This window comes from Vigna umbellata, chromosome 3 (assembly GCF_029865625.1).
Source record: "Vigna umbellata cultivar VRB3 chromosome 3, Vumbellata_1.0, whole genome shotgun sequence".
NCBI lineage: Eukaryota > Viridiplantae > Streptophyta > Magnoliopsida > Fabales > Fabaceae > Vigna > Vigna umbellata.
The window spans coordinates 8,767,528-8,788,982 of record NC_142167.1 but is presented as its reverse complement, the minus strand read 5'-3'; the positions used below and the strand labels follow the sequence as shown (position 1 = coordinate 8,788,982).

Below are 21,455 nucleotides of genomic sequence, written 5' to 3'. Positions count from 1 at the left end.
TGATCATGCATGACCACGATCAAGTATGCATCCAGAGAACAAAACAACATGGTCTCAATCGAAAGTTAATCAAATATATGCATAAACCTTAACGCATGTGTTATAGCGAATAATGAAAAATAATTTTTTCAAACGGTCTGATCGAACAATTGACATTTAACGCAAATGATTAAATTCAATATTTAGTGTGGGGACCAAGTATCCTGATAGAATGTGAGACCAAACCTATTAGTAGTGCCTCTCCATAGCTCGAAAGAGAATGTGGGGGAGGTTGGTTGATCATGAGATAAAGGTGAAAAAAGGAAGGGGGAGCTTAGTGATGGATGAGGTAAGCTTGGTTAACTTTTTGAGTAATGAATTGGACGAGTTCATGCTTTTGTGTGATGATGAGGATGATGACCATGAAGTCGGAAATGATGATGACAATGATGAAAAGGATGCTCCAATTAAGGATAACCAAGAAATTAAGGAGTAGGCTCATGAAGAAGTGATTTCATACAAAACATTTAAGACGAAGCCAGAGACTAGTGATGTAATTTTTTCCCGTCACAGGAAAGAGATATCGCAGTTGGAGAAAAAAGAATTTGAAATGAAAAAGGCTGCAACTAGAGGTAGCAAGGCTAAGCAGAAAGCTAAGAAGAAGCAAGTGGAGAAAACATCTTTTCTTATAAAGAAAGGTGTTTCAAAAGATGAAGATGAAGATGTTGAGAAGAATCGAATATACTGAGATAACAAAGAACCTAATGAGTAAAAATTTGGACAAAGCAAAAATCAAGTCGGCAAAAACAAAGAACAAGTCAGTCAATATTGCATAGAAGTCAATATTGCATAGAAGTCGACAAAAATAAATGAGAATTCGCCCAAGGTAAAAAACAAGACGGTCATAATGAGAACGAAGTCGACCAAGAAGTAAACAAAGAACATGATTGTTAATAAAGGAACAAACTCAGTCTCAATTGATGCACATAAAAAATAGAGATGTAGAAAAGAAAGATGAAATAAGACAAAATTTAAGTTTATGAAATAATTTTGTAAGAATAAACTTATATTCAAGAGTTACTATGAGAGGTGGTGTTTATTGTTGCAGAGGGAGCAAAAGTCAAAAAAATTATTTTGTTATTTCTGGTTATTATATAACTGTGTTATTATAATAATTAAACACATTATGACTTGGAAATAAAAGAATAAATATTTGTCTTTAAATTATAAAGTTTACGTAAAATAAATATACATCAGAAGTATATTAAAAAAATCTGTATATTTAGAAAATCTGAGTGTCATTTTCATAAAAAAATATTCTTATTCTTCTTTCATAAATATATACATATATATATATATACATATATATATATATATACACATATATATATATACATATATATATATATAGATATATATATATATATATATATATATATATACATATATATATATATATATAGGTTAAATGGCTTGTTGATGTTAATATTAGGGTAGTTTTCATAATTTCTTTCCACCATTTTGAATGTTGTCAATTTGGTCTTATTTCTTATAAAAATAAGTCAATATAATTTCTTCTACATCAAATTCATGATTACATCAAACACTCTATGAAGACTCTGTGTGATCTTAAACAGCAATATGAGGACATTATAAAACAGCTTTATTTTTTAATAGAATTATATAAAAATTAAATACAGATCACCTTCTATAGTTTGAATCAAATCATATAAAGTAAATTTTAAAATTTCTAATAATCAGATCACTTCTCCTGCTAATAACAGATGAGATATTAGTGGTGAGATTTTCAGTCAGAAATTTTACTCAAGGTTATAGAAAATCCACATCATGTGCAGGGTTCCTAAGCACTAGTCAATATTGTTCAGCTCCTTAGAACTATTGGCCCCATGCATTTCTCTTCCACAAGCTCAAGTTAGCCAAAATGCTCAATTATTACATTGAGACAAAAAAATCACCATTAATTCTGTTGATTTTGTCCTTGATTATATGGTTAGAGGCACATCTCTATCAGCACATATAAAATATCATTCTACCATAGAAGCAATGTAAATTTGACATTGCTTAGTAGATTTGAGATATAAATTACTTAAAGATAAGACCAAATTACTGTAATGATGAAAATTCAAACCAAGGTTGAGTACACAAGTGAAAAAGCACTACTTGCTTATCAATTATGATGAACCATATATGAAACCTCAATCAATCTCTCTAAGCTTGTAGCTGTGCACAAAAGAAGAGGTTATTGATAAGTGTGAAAAAGAGTTGTTTTTATACTTATAAATGAACTCAATCTTGTAATTATTCATGTGGTTCCTCATTGAAAAGTTGTAATAGGTAGTAGATTGTTATGTAAAATATTGTACAGGAAATGGTGTATTATTTAGATTCTGTCAGCCAATTTTCGCAAAGCGAAAGCCAAAATTCGCACTGCCAGGAAATGGAAATTCGCATAGGGCACCATTACTTGTGCGCTGTGCGAATAACATCAGTTGAGAGGCAGCGGTTACACAAAATTCGCATAGCGCACCAATACATGTGCGCTAAGCGAATTAATGAATTTAAGTGGCTTTAAAAGACGTGAGCGCATTAATGAATTTAAGTGGCTTTAAAAGACGTGACAGAGCGACAGAAACCAGCTTCGGATAGAAGTTCCAGACAAAAGGAAGAAACGAAAACATCTCAGGAACTTCCGGAGACTACTCCAAGGCATCAAGACACCATTGTTGCAAGGGATTGCTTCAAATGTGTACGTTTTAGATGATTAGGAGTAGTTAAATTTCTCTTTCGTTGGGATTGGATGTAATGAACTCACTGTAATTTTCCTGTTCAATATATCGTTGTTCGTTCATATGCTCTTTCTTGAATTTATTATCATTGTATGAAAATATAATGTTATTTGAATGTCTTTGATTACTGGAAAGTAACTTTGAACATGAACGTAGATAGAGCAATTAAGTGATTGGGATCTAGGGATAGACTCAATAACTTGATCATTCTTAACATCGGACTTAATGCAAATTGTATGTTAAATTGACTAAGGGATTAGCATTTTAATATATTAATTTAGAACTAGTTACTAAGGGATTAGGACTAGTATGCCTTGATGTGAATGTTTGAATGAAGTAATGATATATTGAACAGAGTTTTATCTTCATATGATTCATGAAACCCAATTCCAACGAAGTTTCATTTAAATATAAATTTCTTGCACACCAACTGTTTGATAAAAATACCAAAAAGATTTTCTTGTGTTGTTTTGTACACTTTGATGTCTAATTGAGTTATAAAAGGAAGAATTGTCCTGTGTTGCACAAGTCCCTTGGGAGACGATACTTTGAACTTACTCTATATTACTTGGAACGATTTGGTATACTTGCCAAAAAGTTATCAAGTTTTTGTCACTCAGTTTAGGACAAATGATAAGATTCCAATACATGTGCGCTAAGCGAATTAATGAATTTAAGTGGCTTTAAAAGACGTGACAGAGCGACAGAAACATTCTCTTCAAAAAGAAGTTCCAGACAAAAGGAAGAAACGAAAACATCTCAGGAACTTCCGGAGACTACTTCAAGGCATCAAGACACCATTTTTTTGCAAGGGATTGCTTCAAATGTGTACGTTTAGATGACTAGGAGTAGTTTTTCTTTCGTTGGAATTGGATGTAATGAACTTACTCTGATGTAATTTTCCTGTTCAATATATTGTTCTTCGTTCATATGCTCTTTCTTGAATTTACTATCATTGTATGGAAATATAATGTTATTTGAATGTTTCTGATTACTGGAAAGTAACTTTGAACATGGACGTAGATAGAGCACTTAAGTGATTTGGGATCTAGGAATAGACTCAATAACTTGATCATTCCTAACATCGGACTTAATGCAAATTGTATATTAAATTGACTAAGGGATTAGCATTTTAATATATTAATTTAGAACTAGTTGCTAAGGGATTAGGACTAGTATGCCTTGATGTGAATGTTTGAATGAAGTAATGAAATATTGAACAGAGTTTTATATTCATATGATTCATGAAACCCAATTCCAACGAAGTTTCATTTAAATATAATTCCTTGCACACTAACTGTTTGATAAAATACCAAAAATAGTTTCTTGTGTTGTTTTGTGCATTTTGATGTCTAATTGAGTTATAAAAGGAAGAATTGTCATGTGTTGCACAAGTCCCTTGGGAGACGATACTTTTACTTATTCACTGTATTACTTGGAACGATTTGGTATACTTGCCAAAAAGTTATCAAGTTTTTGGCGCCGTTGCCGGGGACTTGTGTTCCAACACAAGGCAATTTGGGCATTTATGACTCTTTTAGACTTTGTTGTGAATTTTCCTTTTTTGTTTTTTTTTTTTTTTTTTTTGTTTTTTTTTTTTTTTTTTTTTTTTTTTGTTGTTGGGTATGCAGTTGGCTTTAGTATTTTAAAGACTTTCCATTGATTTAGTTTGAACTTAATGCCTGTCTCGGGGTACGCTTTAGAGCTTGATGTTGTTATTGAAAGTTCTTAGGAATGAGATTTCAGTAACAGAACTAACTAAATCAAACTAGATGTGCAAATCACCAGGGATGGGGTTGTGTGTTTGGATTCACTGTTTTGGAACTTAAGGCAAGTTTGATGGACTTCTTACACCAAGGGATTGGGTGAGGGTTTGTCATACTTAGGTAGGCACAACAAGAGGGATCTGAGTGTTCTAACTTCAGAAAACAGGGAAAGTGGAATTCTTTGCCAATTGTATGTCTCTTTTTGTTTGAATTTCTTTAGATGTTTCTAGTTGTTGGAAGATCCTAGGGATGGGATTCCAACAGCTGAAAGGGGAGTACTAAGTGATCTTGCAACAAGAGGGATCTGAGTGAGGTTATTTAGGAAATCCATTTCAATCATTTTGCATATTGGAATTGTTGTTTGGTTGGTGTGCTCATGTTCTGTAATTTTTTTTTCTTCTTTTCCTTATTTCTTTGTTTGTGTTTTATTTTATTTTCTATTTCACTTCTCTCTATGTTACTTTTTGCAAGTGCAGGTGCAGATGAAGTTATCTTCAATGTTTAGTTATGTTATTTATGTTTTGTAATATGTTTTGAACTATGTGTTAGTTGTAAAGACATGTGACTTTGTGATTTAATGATTATGCATTGTCTTGATTAAGTTGATGTGATTCTTGAAAATGATAACACATATGACTGTGGTTGCAATGTGCTTCATATATTTTTATTTGTGTGTGAGTATGTATGACCAGATCTGTGAGTGTTGAGAGCATATATTGATTGAGAGATATTGAGTTGTCTAGATATGGAATTGGCTTTTGCATGATTTTGATTTTACGTATATACACACATTTTTTGGTTAAGGATGAAAAAGGCCCTGTTGATTATTGATTATATAGCTACTTGACCAGATAGCCAACCTTTAGACATCATGATACATTTGTGAACCCTTTTGAGCCTTGAAAATTTTTTCCTTCCACCTTGAGCCTATTAGATGATATCCTACCTTACACCTTAGAAGAGAACATGTATTATGCTTTAAAAGAGGTTAAGGTTGAATTCAAGTTTGTGGGAAGAAAAGATCAATAAAAAAAAAATGCTCAAAATGAAAAAAAAAAAAAAGGTTGAGCTGTGAAAGAAAATGGTATGTGATGAATGATATATTTTGGGATTTGAGTACTGGATTGGGAATTGAAGTTGTTCTCTTCTTAATAGGTGTCTTTGAATCCAAGAAAAACCATGATTCTTTTTCTAGCCAAGCCAAGCCTTATCCTAAAAAGACCTTTGGACTTAACCAATAGTGTGTGAAGTGTGTGAATCAAATGAAATGCCAAAGCTGATGAAGTTCTATGTCAATTCTACTGTCAGGAGGACAAACACTTGAGTGTGAGTAATGAAATGCTGATCTGGTTGTTCATATTCTATGCACAGATGATTTTGTGAGTGATGTACCATGTCATACTTGTTGAAATCTTTGGGAATACATGTGATTTTTCTGATGTGCCAAGTCATTTTATCAAAGTGTCAAATGTCTGTTGTGTTGTTCAGTTCTTTCTGTGATTTCCTGAGGGCATGAAATAGTTCAAGTTTGGGGGAGTTGATAAGTGTGAAAAAAGAGTTGTTTTTACACTTATAAATGATCTCAATCTTCTAATTATTCATGTTATTACTCAGTGAAATGTTGTAATAGGTAGTAGAATGTTTTTATAAATTATTGTACAGGAAAGGATGTATAGTTGGGAGTCTGTCAGCCAATTCTCGCATAGCGCAAGCCAAAACTCGCATTGCCAGGAAACATAAATTCGCATAGCGCACCATTACTTGTGCGCTGTGCGAATAACATCAGTTGAGAGGCAGCAATTACATGAAATTCGCATAGCGCACACACAAATGTGCGCTGTGCGAATTAAGGAAGTTTTTGGTTTTAAAAGACGTGACAGAAAGGCAAAAACGATCTTCTGACACACGAACATAGCCAGAAAAATACTGGAGAATTCAGAAGACGATCAGGAGACCTGTCAAGACATCAAGACTTCACTTTCTGCAAGGAATTGCTGTAAAGAGTACGTTTGAGATGTCTAGGATAGGCTAAATTTTCTGTTCATTGGAATTGGTTGTATGACGAATTATTAATGTAAATTTCCTGTGCAATATATGTTTCTGTTCTTGTTCTTTTCTTGACTTACTCTTGATTATACGGAAGTATTAATCTTCTTAAAGGTTCTTTTGTACTGGGAAGTATTTTTAGAATCAGAAACGTAAGAAAAGAAACTAAAAGTAACTACGCTAGGAATGGTTTCTGTGCTTTTGGTCATTCTCAACATCTGAACTTAATGCAGAGTTATTTGATGAGTTAATTAAGGAATTAATAATTCAACAGATAATTTTAGAACTTGTTTTAAGGAATTAAACCAAGATACTTTCATGTGAATGCTTGAACAAAGAATATATGTTGTCCAGGATTTTACTCTAATATTAGTCAAAGACCAATTCCAGTGATCGTTTGTCGTATTGTTCAATCTTAATTTTCATCTAATTGATTAATTTCATGTTTAAGTCCAAAGTCATAAATATTTTCATCAGTAATTGACCTTGATAAACAATTATAATTGATTAACGTAACTCAAATTCCCTTGGGAGAACGATACTCTTTTACTTATTCACTGTATTACTTGTAACGATTTGGTATACTTGCCAAAAAGTTATCAAGTTTTTGATAGTTGATAAGTGTGAAAAAAGAGTTGTTTTTACACTTATAAATGATCTCAATCTTCTAATTATTCATGTTATTACTCAGTGAAATGTTGTAATAGGTAGTAGAATGTTTTTATAAATTATTGTACAGGAAAGGATGTATAGTTGGGAGTCTGTCAGCCAATTCTCGCATAGCGCAAGCCAAAACTCGCATTGCCAGGAAACATAAATTCGCATAGCGCACCATTACTTGTGCGCTGTGCGAATAACATCAGTTGAGAGGCAGCAATTACATGAAATTCGCATAGCGCACACACAAATGTGCGCTGTGCGAATTAAGGAAGTTTTTGGTTTTAAAAGACGTGACAGAAAGGCAAAAACGATCTTCTGACACACGAACATAGCCAGAAAAATACTGGAGAATTCAGAAGACGATCAGGAGACCTGTCAAGACATCAAGACTTCACTTTCTGCAAGGAATTGCTGTAAAGAGTACGTTTGAGATGTCTAGGATAGGCTAAATTTTCTATTCATTGGAATTGGTTGTATGACGAATTATTAATGTAAATTTCCTGTGCAATATATGTTTCTGTTCTTGTTCTTTTCTTGACTTACTCTTGATTATACGGAAGTATTAATCTTCTTAAAGGTTCTTTTGTACTGGGAAGTATTTTTAGAATCAGAAACGTAAGAAAAGAAACTAAAAGTAACTACGCTAGGAATGGTTTCTGTGCTTTTGGTCATTCTCAACATCTGAACTTAATGCAGAGTTATTTGATGAGTTAATTAAGGAATTAATAATTCAACAGATAATTTTAGAACTTGTTTTAAGGAATTAAACCAAGATACTTTCATGTGAATGCTTGAACAAAGAATATATGTTGTCCAGGATTTTACTCTAATATTAGTCAAAGACCAATTCCAGTGATCGTTTGTCGTATTGTTCAATCTTAATTTTCATCTAATTGATTAATTTCATGTTTAAGTCCAAAGTCATAAATATTTTCATCAGTAATTGACCTTGATAAACAATTATAATTGATTAACGTAACTCAAATTCCCTTGGGAGAACGATACTCTTTTACTTATTCACTGTATTACTTGTAACGATTTGGTATACTTGCCAAAAAGTTATCAAGTTTTTGGCGCCGCTGCCGGGGACTTGTGTTCCAACACAAGGCAATTTGGGCATTTATGACTCTTTTAGACTTTGTTGTGAATTTTCCTTTTTAATGTTGTTGGGTATGCAGTTGGCTTTAGTATTTTAAGACTTTCCATTGATTTAGTTTGAACTTAATGCCTGTCTCGGGGTACGCTTTAGAGCTTGATGTTGTTATTGAAAGTTCTTAGGAATGAGATTTCAGTAACAGAACTAACTAAATCAAACTAGATGTGCAAATCACCAGGGATGGGGTTGTGTGTTTGGATTCACTGTTTTGGAACTTAAGGCAAGTTTGATGGACTTCTTACACCAAGGGATTGGGTGAGGGTTGGGAGACGATACTTTTACTTATTCACTGTATTACTTGGAACGATTTGGTATACTTGCCAAAAAGTTATCAAGTTTTTGGCGCCGTTGCCGGGGACTTGTGTTCCAACACAAGGCAATTTGGGCATTTATGACTCTTTTAGACTTTATTGTGAATTTTCCTTTTTAATGTTGTTGGGTATGCAGTTGGCTTTAGTATTTTAAGACTTTCCATTGATTTAGTTTGAACTTAATGCCTGTCTCGGGGGTACGCTTTAGAGCTTGATGTTGTTATTGAAAGTTCTTAGGAATGAGATTTCAGTAGCGGAACTAACTAAATCAAACCAGATGTGCAAATCACCAGGGATGGGGTTGTGTGTTTGGATTCACTGTTTTGAAACTTAAGGCAAGTTTGATGGACTTCTTACACCAAGGGATTGGGTGAGGGTTTGTCATACTTAGGTAGGCACAACAAGAGGGATCTGAGTGTCCTAACTTCAGAAAACAGGGAAAGTGAAATTCTTTGTCAATTGTATGTCTCTTTTTGTTTGAATTTCTTTATGCAGTTTGCCTACAGATGTTTCTAGTTGTTGGAAGATCCTAGGGATGGGATTCCAACAGCTGAAAGGGGAGTACTAAGTGATCTTGCAACAAGAGGGATCTGAGTGAGGTTATTTAGGAAATCCATTTCAATCATTTTGCATATTGGAATTGATGTTTGTTGGTGTGCTCACGTTCTGTAATTTTTTTTTCTTCTTTTCCTTATTTCTTTGTTTGTGTTTTTATTTTATTTTTCTATTTCACTTCTCTCTATGTTACTTTTTGCAAGTGCAGGTGCAGATGAAGTTATCTTCAATGTTTAGTTATGTTATTTATGTTTTGTAATATGTTTTGAACTATGTGTTACTTGTAAAGACATGTGACTTTTTGATTTAATGGTTATGCATTGTCTTGATTAAGTTGATGTGATTCTTGAAAATGATAACACATATGACTGTGGTTGCAATGTGCTTCATATATTTTTATCTGTGTGTATGAATATGACCAGATCTGTGAGTGTTGAGAGCATATATATTAAGAGATATTGAGTTGTCTAGATATGGAATTGGTTTTTGCATAATTTTGACTCTACGTACACACACTTTTTGGTTAAGGATGAAAAAGGCCCGGTTTATTATTGATTATACAGCTACTTGGCCAGATAGCCAACCTTGAGACACTGTGTTTCATTTGTTAACCGTTTTGAGCCTTGAAAATTTTTTTTCCTTTCACCTTGAGCCTATTAGATGATATCCTACCTTACACCTTAGAAGAGAACATTTATTATGCTTTACAAGAGGTTAAGGTTGAATTCAAGTTTATGGAAAGAAAAAAAAAATCAATAAAAAAATGTGATAAAAAAAAAAGCTCAAAATGAAAAAGAAGGTTGAGTTGTGAAAGAAAATGGTATGTGATGAATGATATATTTTGGGATTTGATTACTGGATTGGGAATTGAAGTTGTTCTCTTCTTACTAGGTGTCTTTGAATCCAAGAAAAACCATGATTATTTTTCTAGCCAAGCCAAGCCTTAACCTGAAAAGCCCTTTGGACTTAACCAAGAGTGTGTGAAGTGTGTGAATCAAATGAAATGCAAAAGCTAATGAAGTTCTATGTCAATTCTACTGTCATGAGAGGACAAACACTTGAGTGTGAGTAATGATAAATGCTGATCTGGTTGTTTATATTCTATGCACAGATGATTTTATGAGTGATGCACCATGTCATACTTGTTTGAAATTTTTGGGAATGCATATGATTATTCTGATGTGCAGAGTCATTTTATCAAAATGTCAAATGTCTATTGTGATGTTCATTTTCTTATGTGATTTCATGAGGGCATGAAATAGTTCAAGTTTGGGGGAGTTGATAAGTGTGAAAAAGAGTTGTTTTTATACTTATAAATGAACTCAATCTTGTAATTATTCATGTGGTTCCTCATTGAAAAGTTGTAATAGGTAGTAGATTGTTATGTAAAATATTGTACAGGGAATGGTGTATTATTTAGATTCTGTCAGCCAATTTTCGCAAAGCGAAAGCCAAAATTCGCACTGCCAGGAAATGGAAATTCGCATAGGGCACCATTACTTGTGCGCTGTGCGAATAACATCAGTTGAGAGGCAGCGGTTACACAAAATTCGCATAGCGCACCAATACATGTGCGCTAAGCGAATTAATGAATTTAAGTGGCTTTAAAAGACGTGAGCGCATTAATGAATTTAAGTGGCTTTAAAAGACGTGACAGAGCGACAGAAACCAGCTTCGGATAGAAGTTCCAGACAAAAGGAAGAAACGAAAACATCTCAGGAACTTCCGGAGACTACTCCAAGGCATCAAGACACCATTGTTGCAAGGGATTGCTTCAAATGTGTACGTTTTAGATGATTAGGAGTAGTTAAATTTCTCTTTCGTTGGGATTGGATGTAATGAACTCACTGTAATTTTCCTGTTCAATATATCGTTGTTCGTTCATATGCTCTTTCTTGAATTTATTATCATTGTATGAAAATATAATGTTATTTGAATGTCTTTGATTACTGGAAAGTAACTTTGAACATGAACGTAGATAGAGCAATTAAGTGATTGGGATCTAGGGATAGACTCAATAACTTGATCATTCTTAACATCGGACTTAATGCAAATTGTATGTTAAATTGACTAAGGGATTAGCATTTTAATATATTAATTTAGAACTAGTTACTAAGGGATTAGGACTAGTATGCCTTGATGTGAATGTTTGAATGAAGTAATGATATATTGAACAGAGTTTTATCTTCATATGATTCATGAAACCCAATTCCAACGAAGTTTCATTTAAATATAAATTTCTTGCACACCAACTGTTTGATAAAAATACCAAAAAGATTTTCTTGTGTTGTTTTGTACACTTTGATGTCTAATTGAGTTATAAAAGGAAGAATTGTCCTGTGTTGCACAAGTCCCTTGGGAGACGATACTTTGAACTTACTCTATATTACTTGGAACGATTTGGTATACTTGCCAAAAAGTTATCAGTTATCAATGGCTGTTGGGTTGGCTATAGCAAGTGAAAATGTCGAAAGCAATGGAAAGATAACCCTTTATGTTGTGCTGTCTTGTATGATGGCTGGCATGGGAGGTGTCATCTTTGGCTATGACATTGGAATAGCAGGTGGGGTGACCTCAATGGATTCATTTCTGAAGAGATTCTTCCACAAAGTGTATCTTAAGAAAGAAGATGCCAAAGTCAGCAACTACTGTGTATTTGATAGCCAACTCTTGACCTCTTTTACATCCTCTCTCTATGTTGCTGGCCTTGTTACCACCTTCTTTGCTTCTTATGTCACCAAAGCCTTTGGCCGCAAGACATCCATTTTGGCCGGCGGCGCCGCCTTCCTGGCCGGTACAGTTCTTGGAGGTGCAGCTTTTAATGTGTTGATGCTCATATTTGGTAGACTTTTGCTTGGAGTTGGAGTTGGTTTTGCAAACCAGGTAGCTATCTTTTCCTTCCTTTTTCTACACTATTACAACCATTTCAAACATTTAGTACAACTTTAGATTCAATTGGAGACTAGACAATGTTTATCTTGCCAACAAAAAGGAGAACCTCTTGGTCTCCCTCTCCCCTTTTTAGAAGATTAAAACTATGTAATTTTCTTTCCTGAAATTTTTTAGGATCTAGCTTCTCTTTTGCAAAGTTCCTTCTGACTGTTGAGGACAAAATGAAAATAAGAGAATAACCATTTGATTATGATTTATTTCGTGGTGGTTTAGCTTTTAGGATTACTGCAATATTCAAACTACACGTCTAATAGAGGGACTTTAGGTAATTCTCATGCTTTCTATATAAGTTAGAGATGTCTACTTTGCTGCAAACTTGGCTCAACCATCCCACATACAAACATTTTCTTAGTTATTTTACCAAATAAAAATAACAAGACCGTAATTTCTTTCATATTTTGGACTGATTCTGTAGGCTGTTCCTCTGTATCTATCTGAAATGGCACTACCACGACTAAGAGGAGCAACTAGCAATGGCTTCCAATTAAGCATTTGCATTGGTGGTTTGTTTGCTACCCTAATCAACTATGGAACAGAGAAGATAGAAGGTGGGTGGGGTTGGCGTGTGTCTCTAGCCATGGCAGGCGTACCAGCCTCAATCCTAACATTTGGTGCACTTTTCCTCCCTGAAACTCCCAACAGCTTAATCCAACGCGGCCATGACCATCAAAAGGCCAAGTTACTACTTCAGCGAATTCGAGGCATAGAAGACGTGCAGGCAGAACTTGATGATCTTATAAAAGCAAGTTCTTCAAAAGCCAACAACAAACAATCATTTAAGGTCATTTTGAAACGAAGGTATAGGCCTCAGCTGGTGATGGCAGTAGCTATACCCTTTTTCCAGCAAATGACAGGGATAAACGTCATTGGTTTCTATGCCCCTTTACTTTTTAGGACAATTGGGTTAGGAGAAAGTGCATCGCTGTTTTCAGCTGTGATCACGGTAGTTATAGGTACTGCCTCAACATTGATATCAATGTTCATAGTTGATAGAGTAGGAAGGAGAGCCTTGTTCATGATTGGGGGCATTCAAATGATTGTATCAGAGGTTATAATTGGTGGTATAATGGCCTTTCATCTGAAAGATCATGGTGGATTAAGCAAAGGGTATGCTTTTGTGGTTTTGGTTATGGTATGCATATATGTTGCTGGGTTTTCGTGGTCATGGGGGCCATTGGGTTGGTTAGTGCCAAGTGAAATATTTCCTTTGGAAATTAGATCAGTAGGGCAAAGCATCACAGTGGCAGTGAGCTTTATCTTCACTTTCGCTGTTGCTCAGACTTTTCTGGCCATGCTTTGCCACTTGAAGTCTGGGATTTTCTTCTTCTTTGGAGGATGGGTGGTGGTGATGACTATATTTGTGCACTATCTTCTGCCAGAGACCACAAGGGTGCCACTTGAACAGATGGAGAAAGTGTGGCAAGAACATTGGTTTTGGAAGAGAATAGTGACTGAAACGAGTGATAAAGAACATAAACGTGAGATATCGATATGATACTTGAAGGAAGTTCTAAATCAAATGTTCTACAGATGTTAGCTTAAAACTTTGTCTAAATATCATTACCTTGACTATAAAGCAATACAATGGTTCAGTTTGAAAAATTAGATTATAATAACTAAAACAGTTTTCTCCACTTTTAAAGTATACTTCTTACTTGACAGAAAAGTGCTGGCAAGTGACATGAATTGAAAGATCACGTTCAAACATGAAAGTATCAAAAGTTGATAGAATCAAGGTGGTTTTACAATCCTCACTATTTTTTCCTTGAGAGTAGCTTATGGCATAAATGATTATTACTTGATATAAGCTTAAATAAGAGATCTACTCTGCTTGTATTTGCAGTGATCTATCTTAATCGGTATATAGGGTGGAAAACTAAGAATAAATTCCAATGTGATGGAGACGTGTTCATCCACATTCATTTCAAGCACTTTTTCTATACTTCATGTACTATCTAAATCAAAAAAGTGACAGAAACGTGTTGTAAGTCACTTTTCTTATTACTTGGGCGGACAACATTAAAACTGTAGTATGAAACTCGTGCAAACATTGTTAAAATTGTAAGCAATCATTCAATCATTGTTAATTGAAATATCAGACGCAAGAATAATATTACAATACGAGCACATTTAAGCACTATTAATTCTCCTCAGTCAACAAAATTTGAATTCATTTGTTGGGAGATACTCATTTCTTGAATAGTATCAGTCTCAGGGTAGCACGGTAAAAACTTCAACGTCTTTCATTGCAGGGCTCCTTACTGAGTATTTAAATGTCCAACCATGGCAGGCACCAGCATGCTCCCCCTTTTTATTGAGGGCAACAACTGCTCCCAGAAAATCTGGAAATTTTTTCGCTATTCGTGCTATTGCATCTTTGGCAGCAAGTTTGGGATCCATTCCCAACCTCATACTTTCCACAACTTGATAGCTGAAATTGAATAGAAGTATTCATCTAGATATTCAGAATTGAAAACACATAAGAATATTTAATTGAAGTGTAACTATACTGTAGTAAGAATGCTTGAAAGTTGAAATTACCAAGGTAAAGAATATGTTTTTTACAGGTCAATGCACTAGAAAAATAAGTTTAATACGCTAGTTGCAAAAAAATTATCATTTAGCTATTAACCAAGAACATTACATGATGGACCAGTTGTGCTCACCCCCAAATAGAAGTTGCGTACCAAAATTAATAAGCAATAGATATGCAATGAAAATAAGACACCATCAAACTGTCTGTGTGTATGCCAATATGCATAACCTCTGAAGAGAATCTAACAAAAAGTAACTCAGTATGTAAAATAGAGAAACTAGAGACTTTCTGTGCTACCAAGGAAGGAAGCGCATCATGATGTCACCATCCCCAGTTGCACAACATGCACCAACTTCCTCTACAGCATATGCAGAGGATCCAGCTATGGGACCATCACCTACCCTGTAATCAAAGAAATACATATAAAAAAAACTTAATTATAAAAATCAACGATAGAACAGACTAAGGGTGATCAATTTCTGCTGCATTAAATAAGTGTGAAGTTCATATCCAAAGAGGATATGTATTTGGAATTGACAGAAGCACTTTCCCCAAATGAAAAACACTCTCTTAGAGTGATATGAATAAAGACAAGACAGTCTAATTTCTAAAGCCATTCCTTCTCGAGTTACGTATATAGCAGTCATGAAAATTAATGGGAATTGGTCATAATCAGAATGAAAAGGACTAAAAACCAATTTCATGTGACTTTAAATAAATCAAGATAATTTAGCTTGAAAACGAAGAAAAGTTTGGCAATTCAAGAAACAAAAAGACCATCAGTCCACTTGTAATACTGGCACACAGAAGGTTACCTCCCAGGAATCTTGAATGTTGCCCCATTCGTTGATGTGCCAACGGCAATGTGTCCCATCTGTGCCAAATAGAACTTGTCATTTGCATACATAAAGTGATGTCAAAAGTTCAATTTTATGCTAAACCTTACTCTATCAATAACAGCCATTGATATAGTATCATGGCTATGAAGACCAACACGAGGTAATCCAGAATTACTAGTCAGAATATGACCAGTACTGGAGCATGTTTCACCAGGATGCTGCAGGTAATGTGTTGGACTATAAGGACCACAACTATTTGCAGGTGACACATTTTTCCTGAAATTTGGTTGACATCGACCATCTTTCCATTTGGTCCACTTCTCCATGGATTCTGGTGAACTCAAGTTTGTAGGTCCAGGAAGACCCATTGAAATAGCAAATTCTGATGCTTTCTCTCCTACTAGCAAAGTATGTTCAGTATGTCGCATCACTAACTTGGCAGCCTTGATTCCATCAGTTACGTATCTCATGGCTGCAACAGCTCCTACTTCCATTGTCAACTGTGTGTCCCCTTAGCAGAAGATGGGTCAAAAAATCATGCCAGATCAAGAAAACGCAATATGCATGACACAAAATAATTAGCAGATCAAGAACATGGTAATTCGTAGCTACCCCGTCCATGATCAGAGCATCAATTGTAGTTTCTCCATTCTCATCTGGACTTCCACCTGGACCAACTGTTCAGAATAGGATATTCAAAAGGCATGCACAGCAGTAGATATCATGAAGACATGAAGGGAAAAGTCAAAATGGAATCTCAAGATGGTCAAGGACTATAAACAGAAAGAACAAATGCAGAACCAAAAATCTGTCTGATTCTTTCATTTAGGGGTAACAACACATAATTTTTCAAAACTCTTCCCTTCCCACGAAAAAGCATAACGTCAAGTAAATGTTATTTTGTGAACCTTGGTCTTTCTAACGGCTCACATGGCGGTTTATGCAGTGTAGGAGGGATTAAAATAAAAAAAAAAATTATATTTGAGAAAACATAAAGACAAATAAAATAAGTATATTGCAGGACTAGTAGCATGTTTAAGCCTATGACTTTGTGAGCCTAGGGTTAGTATCAATCCAATAAGCACTAGATAAGAATGGAAGAAGCTCTTAGCAAAAATCAACTATCAAATACTTCAAAATCACAACACGGAGAGGTAAGTTCACACCCAATCTACGGTTTCCATTGAAGCAATAGGCAAAATAGGTTCAAATATTTCATATTGAAACGTCCTTATTATGTTCCAAACATTCACGTTCCAACCTGTTCCATCACACCTCAGTTCCTCACATGTAGAGCATCCTTCAACCACGGAATCCACAGCCGAAGAGCCACCATCAACAGCCTTCCATGCAGCTCTGACAGCCTCAACGAAGGGCCACGTGCTCACAACCAAAGGGTACTCTTCCGATTGCACGGTTTCATGTCCCACCACCTGATTACAAACAACACCCATCATATCAAAACTTGGCTAAAGTGGAAAAAGTTAAGACTTTTAGGATTGGGAACTCAAAATTACTTCTACTCTGATTAGAGAAATGATTTGAGAGTACCACAGAGAATAGAGGGAGAAGGAAGATAATGACGAAGGACTTTGCAGGCATGGAGATGGATTGGTGATGGAGGTTGTACCACTGTTCTCCGAGGTCTCTGAAACGCATTACGAGCAACCCAATTTGGAGATTTTGATTGGGATAAGAGAACGCTTTTCAAGACATTCAAGACATTGTTGTTGGAACTATTGCAGAAAATTAATATACAGATCAAATGGAAACGATATATTAGAATATAATTTGATTTGAAGATAAGGAATAAGATAAGATATTCTATCGATTCAAAGAGTAAAAACACATCATCAGATTCGATTATCAATGACTAAGAGAAATATCTTCAACCTGGTTTTCTGGTTTAACAACTACACTTCTCCCGACGTTGAAAAAACGGGGATTATGTGGTATGGTTATTGCAAGTTTCCTCAAACGCGAAGCTAGATTGACAACAATGAAAGTGATCAATTTGAGTTATTGAGTTGACTCTAATCAGAATTGATGTGATCATTTTGAAGTGATAAATTAAATATATATATATATATTATATATATATATATATATATATATATATATATATATATATATATATCAATCTGGATTGAATTATTGAATTTTAATCTTTTGGCTTATCACATGTTATGTTGATAACGGTTGATTTTACTGTTTGAGAGTAAATTTTTATTTGTTCTTTTGTTTTTAGTTTATTTTTATGAATTAAGAGAGTTGAAGTTATAGTTGAAGATTTTATCACTAAATTTCTTTGATTTTGTAGAAAATTGGGATGAATTGGAAGAGGAGTTAAATGTCAACAAGTTGGAACTCAGAAAGGACAGAAAGACCATCAGAAGAGAAGGTTGCTAAAGGTCGTAGAATGCTTGAGCACCCTCTCATGGGGCCCTCAGTGCAGGAGCCTTGTAGTCACGCTTGGGCGCCCTCTTTGGGACGCTGAGCGCCAACTTATATGTAATGTCTCACACCTGGGTGCCCTAAGTGGGGCGCTGAGCGGTGTCAACGTTGGCCCATGATCCAATTCAGCTTATTTAAGGATTTGATTGACCTAAAGAGAGTATATTTTGACAGACTTAACACAAATTCATATTTTCTTCAATTCTATGTAGGCAGAAGTGGATGTGGAAGCTCTCCTCTTTAGTTTTTAGGGTTTTTTATCCTTTTCATTCCATTGTTCATCAAGTTTCTCCATGACGATGGGGAACTAAACCTTATTTGTTGTTGGGGGATGATGTAACCTTGTGAACTCTCATGTATTTGAATTTATTCCAATATTTTTATGCTTCTTTCATTAATTGTTAGGGTTATTCTTCTTTGCTCAATGATTGTTATGTTTAACTCATTCATGGCATGATTATTGGTTTTCGTGATATAGACACATACAGGGAAACCTAGATCTGGAGAATTTTCTCCCAAAAGCAATATTGCCTAGACATAGGGATATGAGTTTTGGTTATCTTAAGCTTATAAGCGTAATGCAGAATTAATTGCTAGTGATACAAGACATTGTGATCTAGTAATTAAAGATATGCTTTCTTCGCCGAGACATCGGGTTTTAAGTAATTTAGAAAGTGATATTAACATTAATGAAGAAGATGAATTCATATGTGCATGAGAGGAAACTCGGTGAAATCTAAACTCCCAACAACATATTCATCCCATATTCAATATCATTCATTCACCTTTGTGTTTTTCTTTCAATTGGTCAAAAGTGCATTCATATTTACTTTCATGTTTTGCATTCAAAATTACAAATTGTTCTTCAAAAGTCGTAATTAGTTAAGTAATTACATAATTGTCTAGTGCCGTGAGTCTCTTGGGAAACAATACTTGGTCTTACCATTTATTATTACTTGATACGATTCGGTACACTTACCGACATCTTAACACTTGTACACAAAACATATTCTAATACACCTCACTAAGCCAAAAACTAGATTGCTTTAGTAACCCCAATCAGCTTCCTGAGGCTTTTAAATCTCTCAAATTTGAGAGCTTTAGTTAGAATGTCATCTAGTTGCATTTCTAATCTACAGTGGCACAACTCCAGCTTTTCATCCTTCACCTGCTCATATATAGTGGAACTTTGTTTCTATATGCTTGCTTCTTCCATGAGAAGCCAGGTGCTTGGCCAAATCTATTGCAGATTTGTTATCAATACACAATTGTATCTTTTCCGTTAGTTCTATCTTCAACCCCTCCATCACAGATTTCAGCCACATAGCCTGACACGTTGCCTCACAAGCTGGAATATATTCTGCTTCACAAGATCTTAAAGCCACCACCGGTTCCTTGGTTGATAAAGGAGAGTCTCCAAGGAAGAACAAGTACCCTCTTGTGCTTTTCCTATCACTCTTATCTTCACACCAGTCTGCATCAGAATAGGCCTTTATTCTCACTTCCATACCTCATTTTCTTCTTGGAAACATAATGTCATAGTCGTGTGTGCCCTATATGTATCTTAGAATGCGTTTCACAACATTCAAGTGTGATATTCTAGGATTTTGCATGTACCTGCTCACAAGACCAAGACTAAAACTCACATATGGCCTTGTATTGCACAAGTATCTTAAACTTCCTATCATGCTACGATAGAAGGTAACATCAACAACCTCCTCTTCTGGATTAATTTCCAATCTTAAACCCACTTATGTAGGTGTATTTGCAGTATTGCAATTCTGCATTTCATCCTTCTTCAACATCTCTTTAGCATAGCGTGATTGATGCATCACTCTCCCTTTCTCGGTTTCCACAAATTCTATGCCAAGGAAGTGATTTAGTTTGCCTAAATCACTCATTTCAAACTCATTCAACATATGAAGTTTCAAATTCTGAATCACCTTCTCATTGCTTCCGGTAATTACCATGTCATCTACATATAGACATACAATTAATCTTTCAACTCTCCCTTCTCTCTTGTTGTTCTGCATATAGACACGATGTTCTGAAATACATCTCTCAAAACCAATGTTGTCCATGAACTTATCAATCTTCCGCTTCCAAGCTCTCGGGGCCTGCTTTAGCCCATACAGGGCTTTCCTCAATCTGTAAACCAATCCCTACTCTGCTTTAACTTCAAATCCAAGGGGTCACACCACATACACTTCTTCTTCTAATCTTCCATTCAGAAAAGCTGACTTCATATCCAATTGATGTAATGACCAACCAAACTGATTTGCAAGAGCCATCACAAGTCTCACCGTTTCCATCCTAGCCACAAGTGCAAAGACCTCACCATAGTTTATTCCAGCCTTTTGCAAAAATTCTTTTGCATCCAGTTTTGCCTTATATCTCACAACTTCTCCTTGTGGATTTACTTTAGTTTTGTAAACCCATTTCAAACTAGTCGGACTTTTATCAGTAAGCAGCTCAGTCAACTCCCAAGTATGATTTTTCTCTATGGAGTCAATCTACTCCTGCATAGCTTTCACCCACTTATCATCTATTGTTGCTTGCTCAAATGTCAGGGGTTCAACTTCAGCAACAAGAGCATAATGGACCAGGTTTCCCTCTGAACTTACTACAACATCATAGAACAAATCATAGTCCTTCAAATGTGAAGGAAATTTTGACGTTCTAGATTATCTCCTCTTATTTCTTTCTTGCTCAGGAGACTTCCCTTCCACTGGATCACATTCATCTCTTGTAGTCTCATCCTCCAACTGAAGAGTTATACTCTTTCTCTCCATAGACTTCCAATCCCACACTCTTTCCTCATCAACTATCACATCTCTACTGACCGTAGCTTGTCCAGTTTCTGGATTGTACAGCTTATATCCACCAGTTGGATGATAGCCAACCAAAATTCGTGGCACTCTTTTATCATCCAGTTTTCTCCTTAACTAGTCTGGCACATGCTTGAAGCAGACAAAGCAAATACTCTCAAATGCTCCACATTTGGCTTGATTTTACTCCAAGCTTCCTCTGGGGTAATATTCTTCAATCTTTTAGTGGGCGTTTTGTTCAAAATATATGTTGTAGTCAACACTGCTTCCCCCCATAAAAACTGTGGCAACTCCTTACTCTTCAACATGCACCTTACCATATTCATTATGGTGTGGTTCTTCCTTTCTGCCATGCCATTATGTTCTGGTGTGTAAGGAGGAGTAAGCTCATGCATTATTCCTTTCTTCTCACAATAGGTCTTGAATTCTGCTAACATGTACTCACCCCCTCCATCCGTTCTTAAAACTTTTAGCTTCTTGTCACTCTGCCTTTCAACCAAGGTTTTAAACCTTTTAAACACCTCTAGGACTTCACTTTTCCTTTTGATCAGATAAGCCCATGCTTT

General features: G+C 35.2%; 2 protein-coding genes across 8 annotated transcripts; one reads left to right on the top strand and one right to left on the bottom strand.

The window, feature by feature from the left end:
* The first annotated feature begins 11,713 nt into the window (after window positions 1-11,713).
* LOC148201567 (hexose carrier protein HEX6-like) lies at window positions 11,714-13,795 on the top strand. Its single transcript, XM_088110374.1, has 2 exons — window positions 11,714-12,163; window positions 12,648-13,795. The coding sequence occupies exons 1-2, from the start codon at window positions 11,714-11,716 to the stop codon at window positions 13,725-13,727; spliced, it is 1,530 nt and encodes a 509-aa protein (XP_087966500.1). The 3' UTR covers window positions 13,728-13,795.
* A 463-nt stretch (window positions 13,796-14,258) lies between these two features.
* LOC124822493 (N-terminal nucleophile aminohydrolases (Ntn hydrolases) superfamily protein) lies at window positions 14,259-17,654 on the bottom strand. 7 transcript variants are annotated; one of them, XM_047294498.2, is made up of 8 exons: window positions 17,501-17,654; window positions 17,159-17,343; window positions 16,869-17,040; window positions 16,220-16,284; window positions 15,715-16,107; window positions 15,584-15,642; window positions 15,066-15,170; window positions 14,259-14,663 (listed from the first exon to the last, which is right to left on the bottom strand). In XM_047294498.2, exons 2-8 carry the CDS (start codon window positions 17,264-17,266, stop codon window positions 14,444-14,446), a joined length of 1,122 nt encoding a protein of 373 aa, XP_047150454.1. In that variant the 5' UTR covers window positions 17,267-17,343; window positions 17,501-17,654; the 3' UTR covers window positions 14,259-14,443. The 7 variants fall into 7 exon arrangements, with proteins under 7 accessions (XP_047150454.1, XP_087967013.1, XP_087967014.1 ...); XM_088110886.1 differs by having other exon boundaries at window positions 14,523-14,663; window positions 15,054-15,170; XM_088110887.1 differs by lacking the exon at window positions 17,501-17,654 and having other exon boundaries at window positions 17,238-17,479.
* Window positions 17,655-21,455: the final 3,801 nt, after the last annotated feature.

What these genes read in the sequence shown, in the direction of transcription:
- LOC148201567 (XM_088110374.1), top strand. Translation starts at nt 11,714, where the DNA reads ATGGCTGTTGGGTTGGCTATAGCAAGTGAAAATGTCGAAAGCAATGGA. An exon ending in GAGTTGGTTTTGCAAACCAG is followed by an intron (nt 12,164 to 12,647) that starts GTAGCTATCTTT and finishes CTGATTCTGTAG; the next exon opens with GCTGTTCCTCTGTATCTATC.
- LOC124822493 (XM_047294498.2), bottom strand. Translation starts at nt 17,266, where the DNA reads ATGCGTTTCAGAGACCTCGGAGAACAGTGGTACAACCTCCATCACCAA. An exon ending in TTCTCCCTCTATTCTCTGTG is followed by an intron (nt 17,041 to 17,158) that starts GTACTCTCAAAT and finishes GTTTGTAATCAG; the next exon opens with GTGGTGGGACATGAAACCGT. An exon ending in ACATTCAAGATTCCTGGGAG is followed by an intron (nt 15,171 to 15,583) that starts GTAACCTTCTGT and finishes CTTTGATTACAG; the next exon opens with GGTAGGTGATGGTCCCATAG.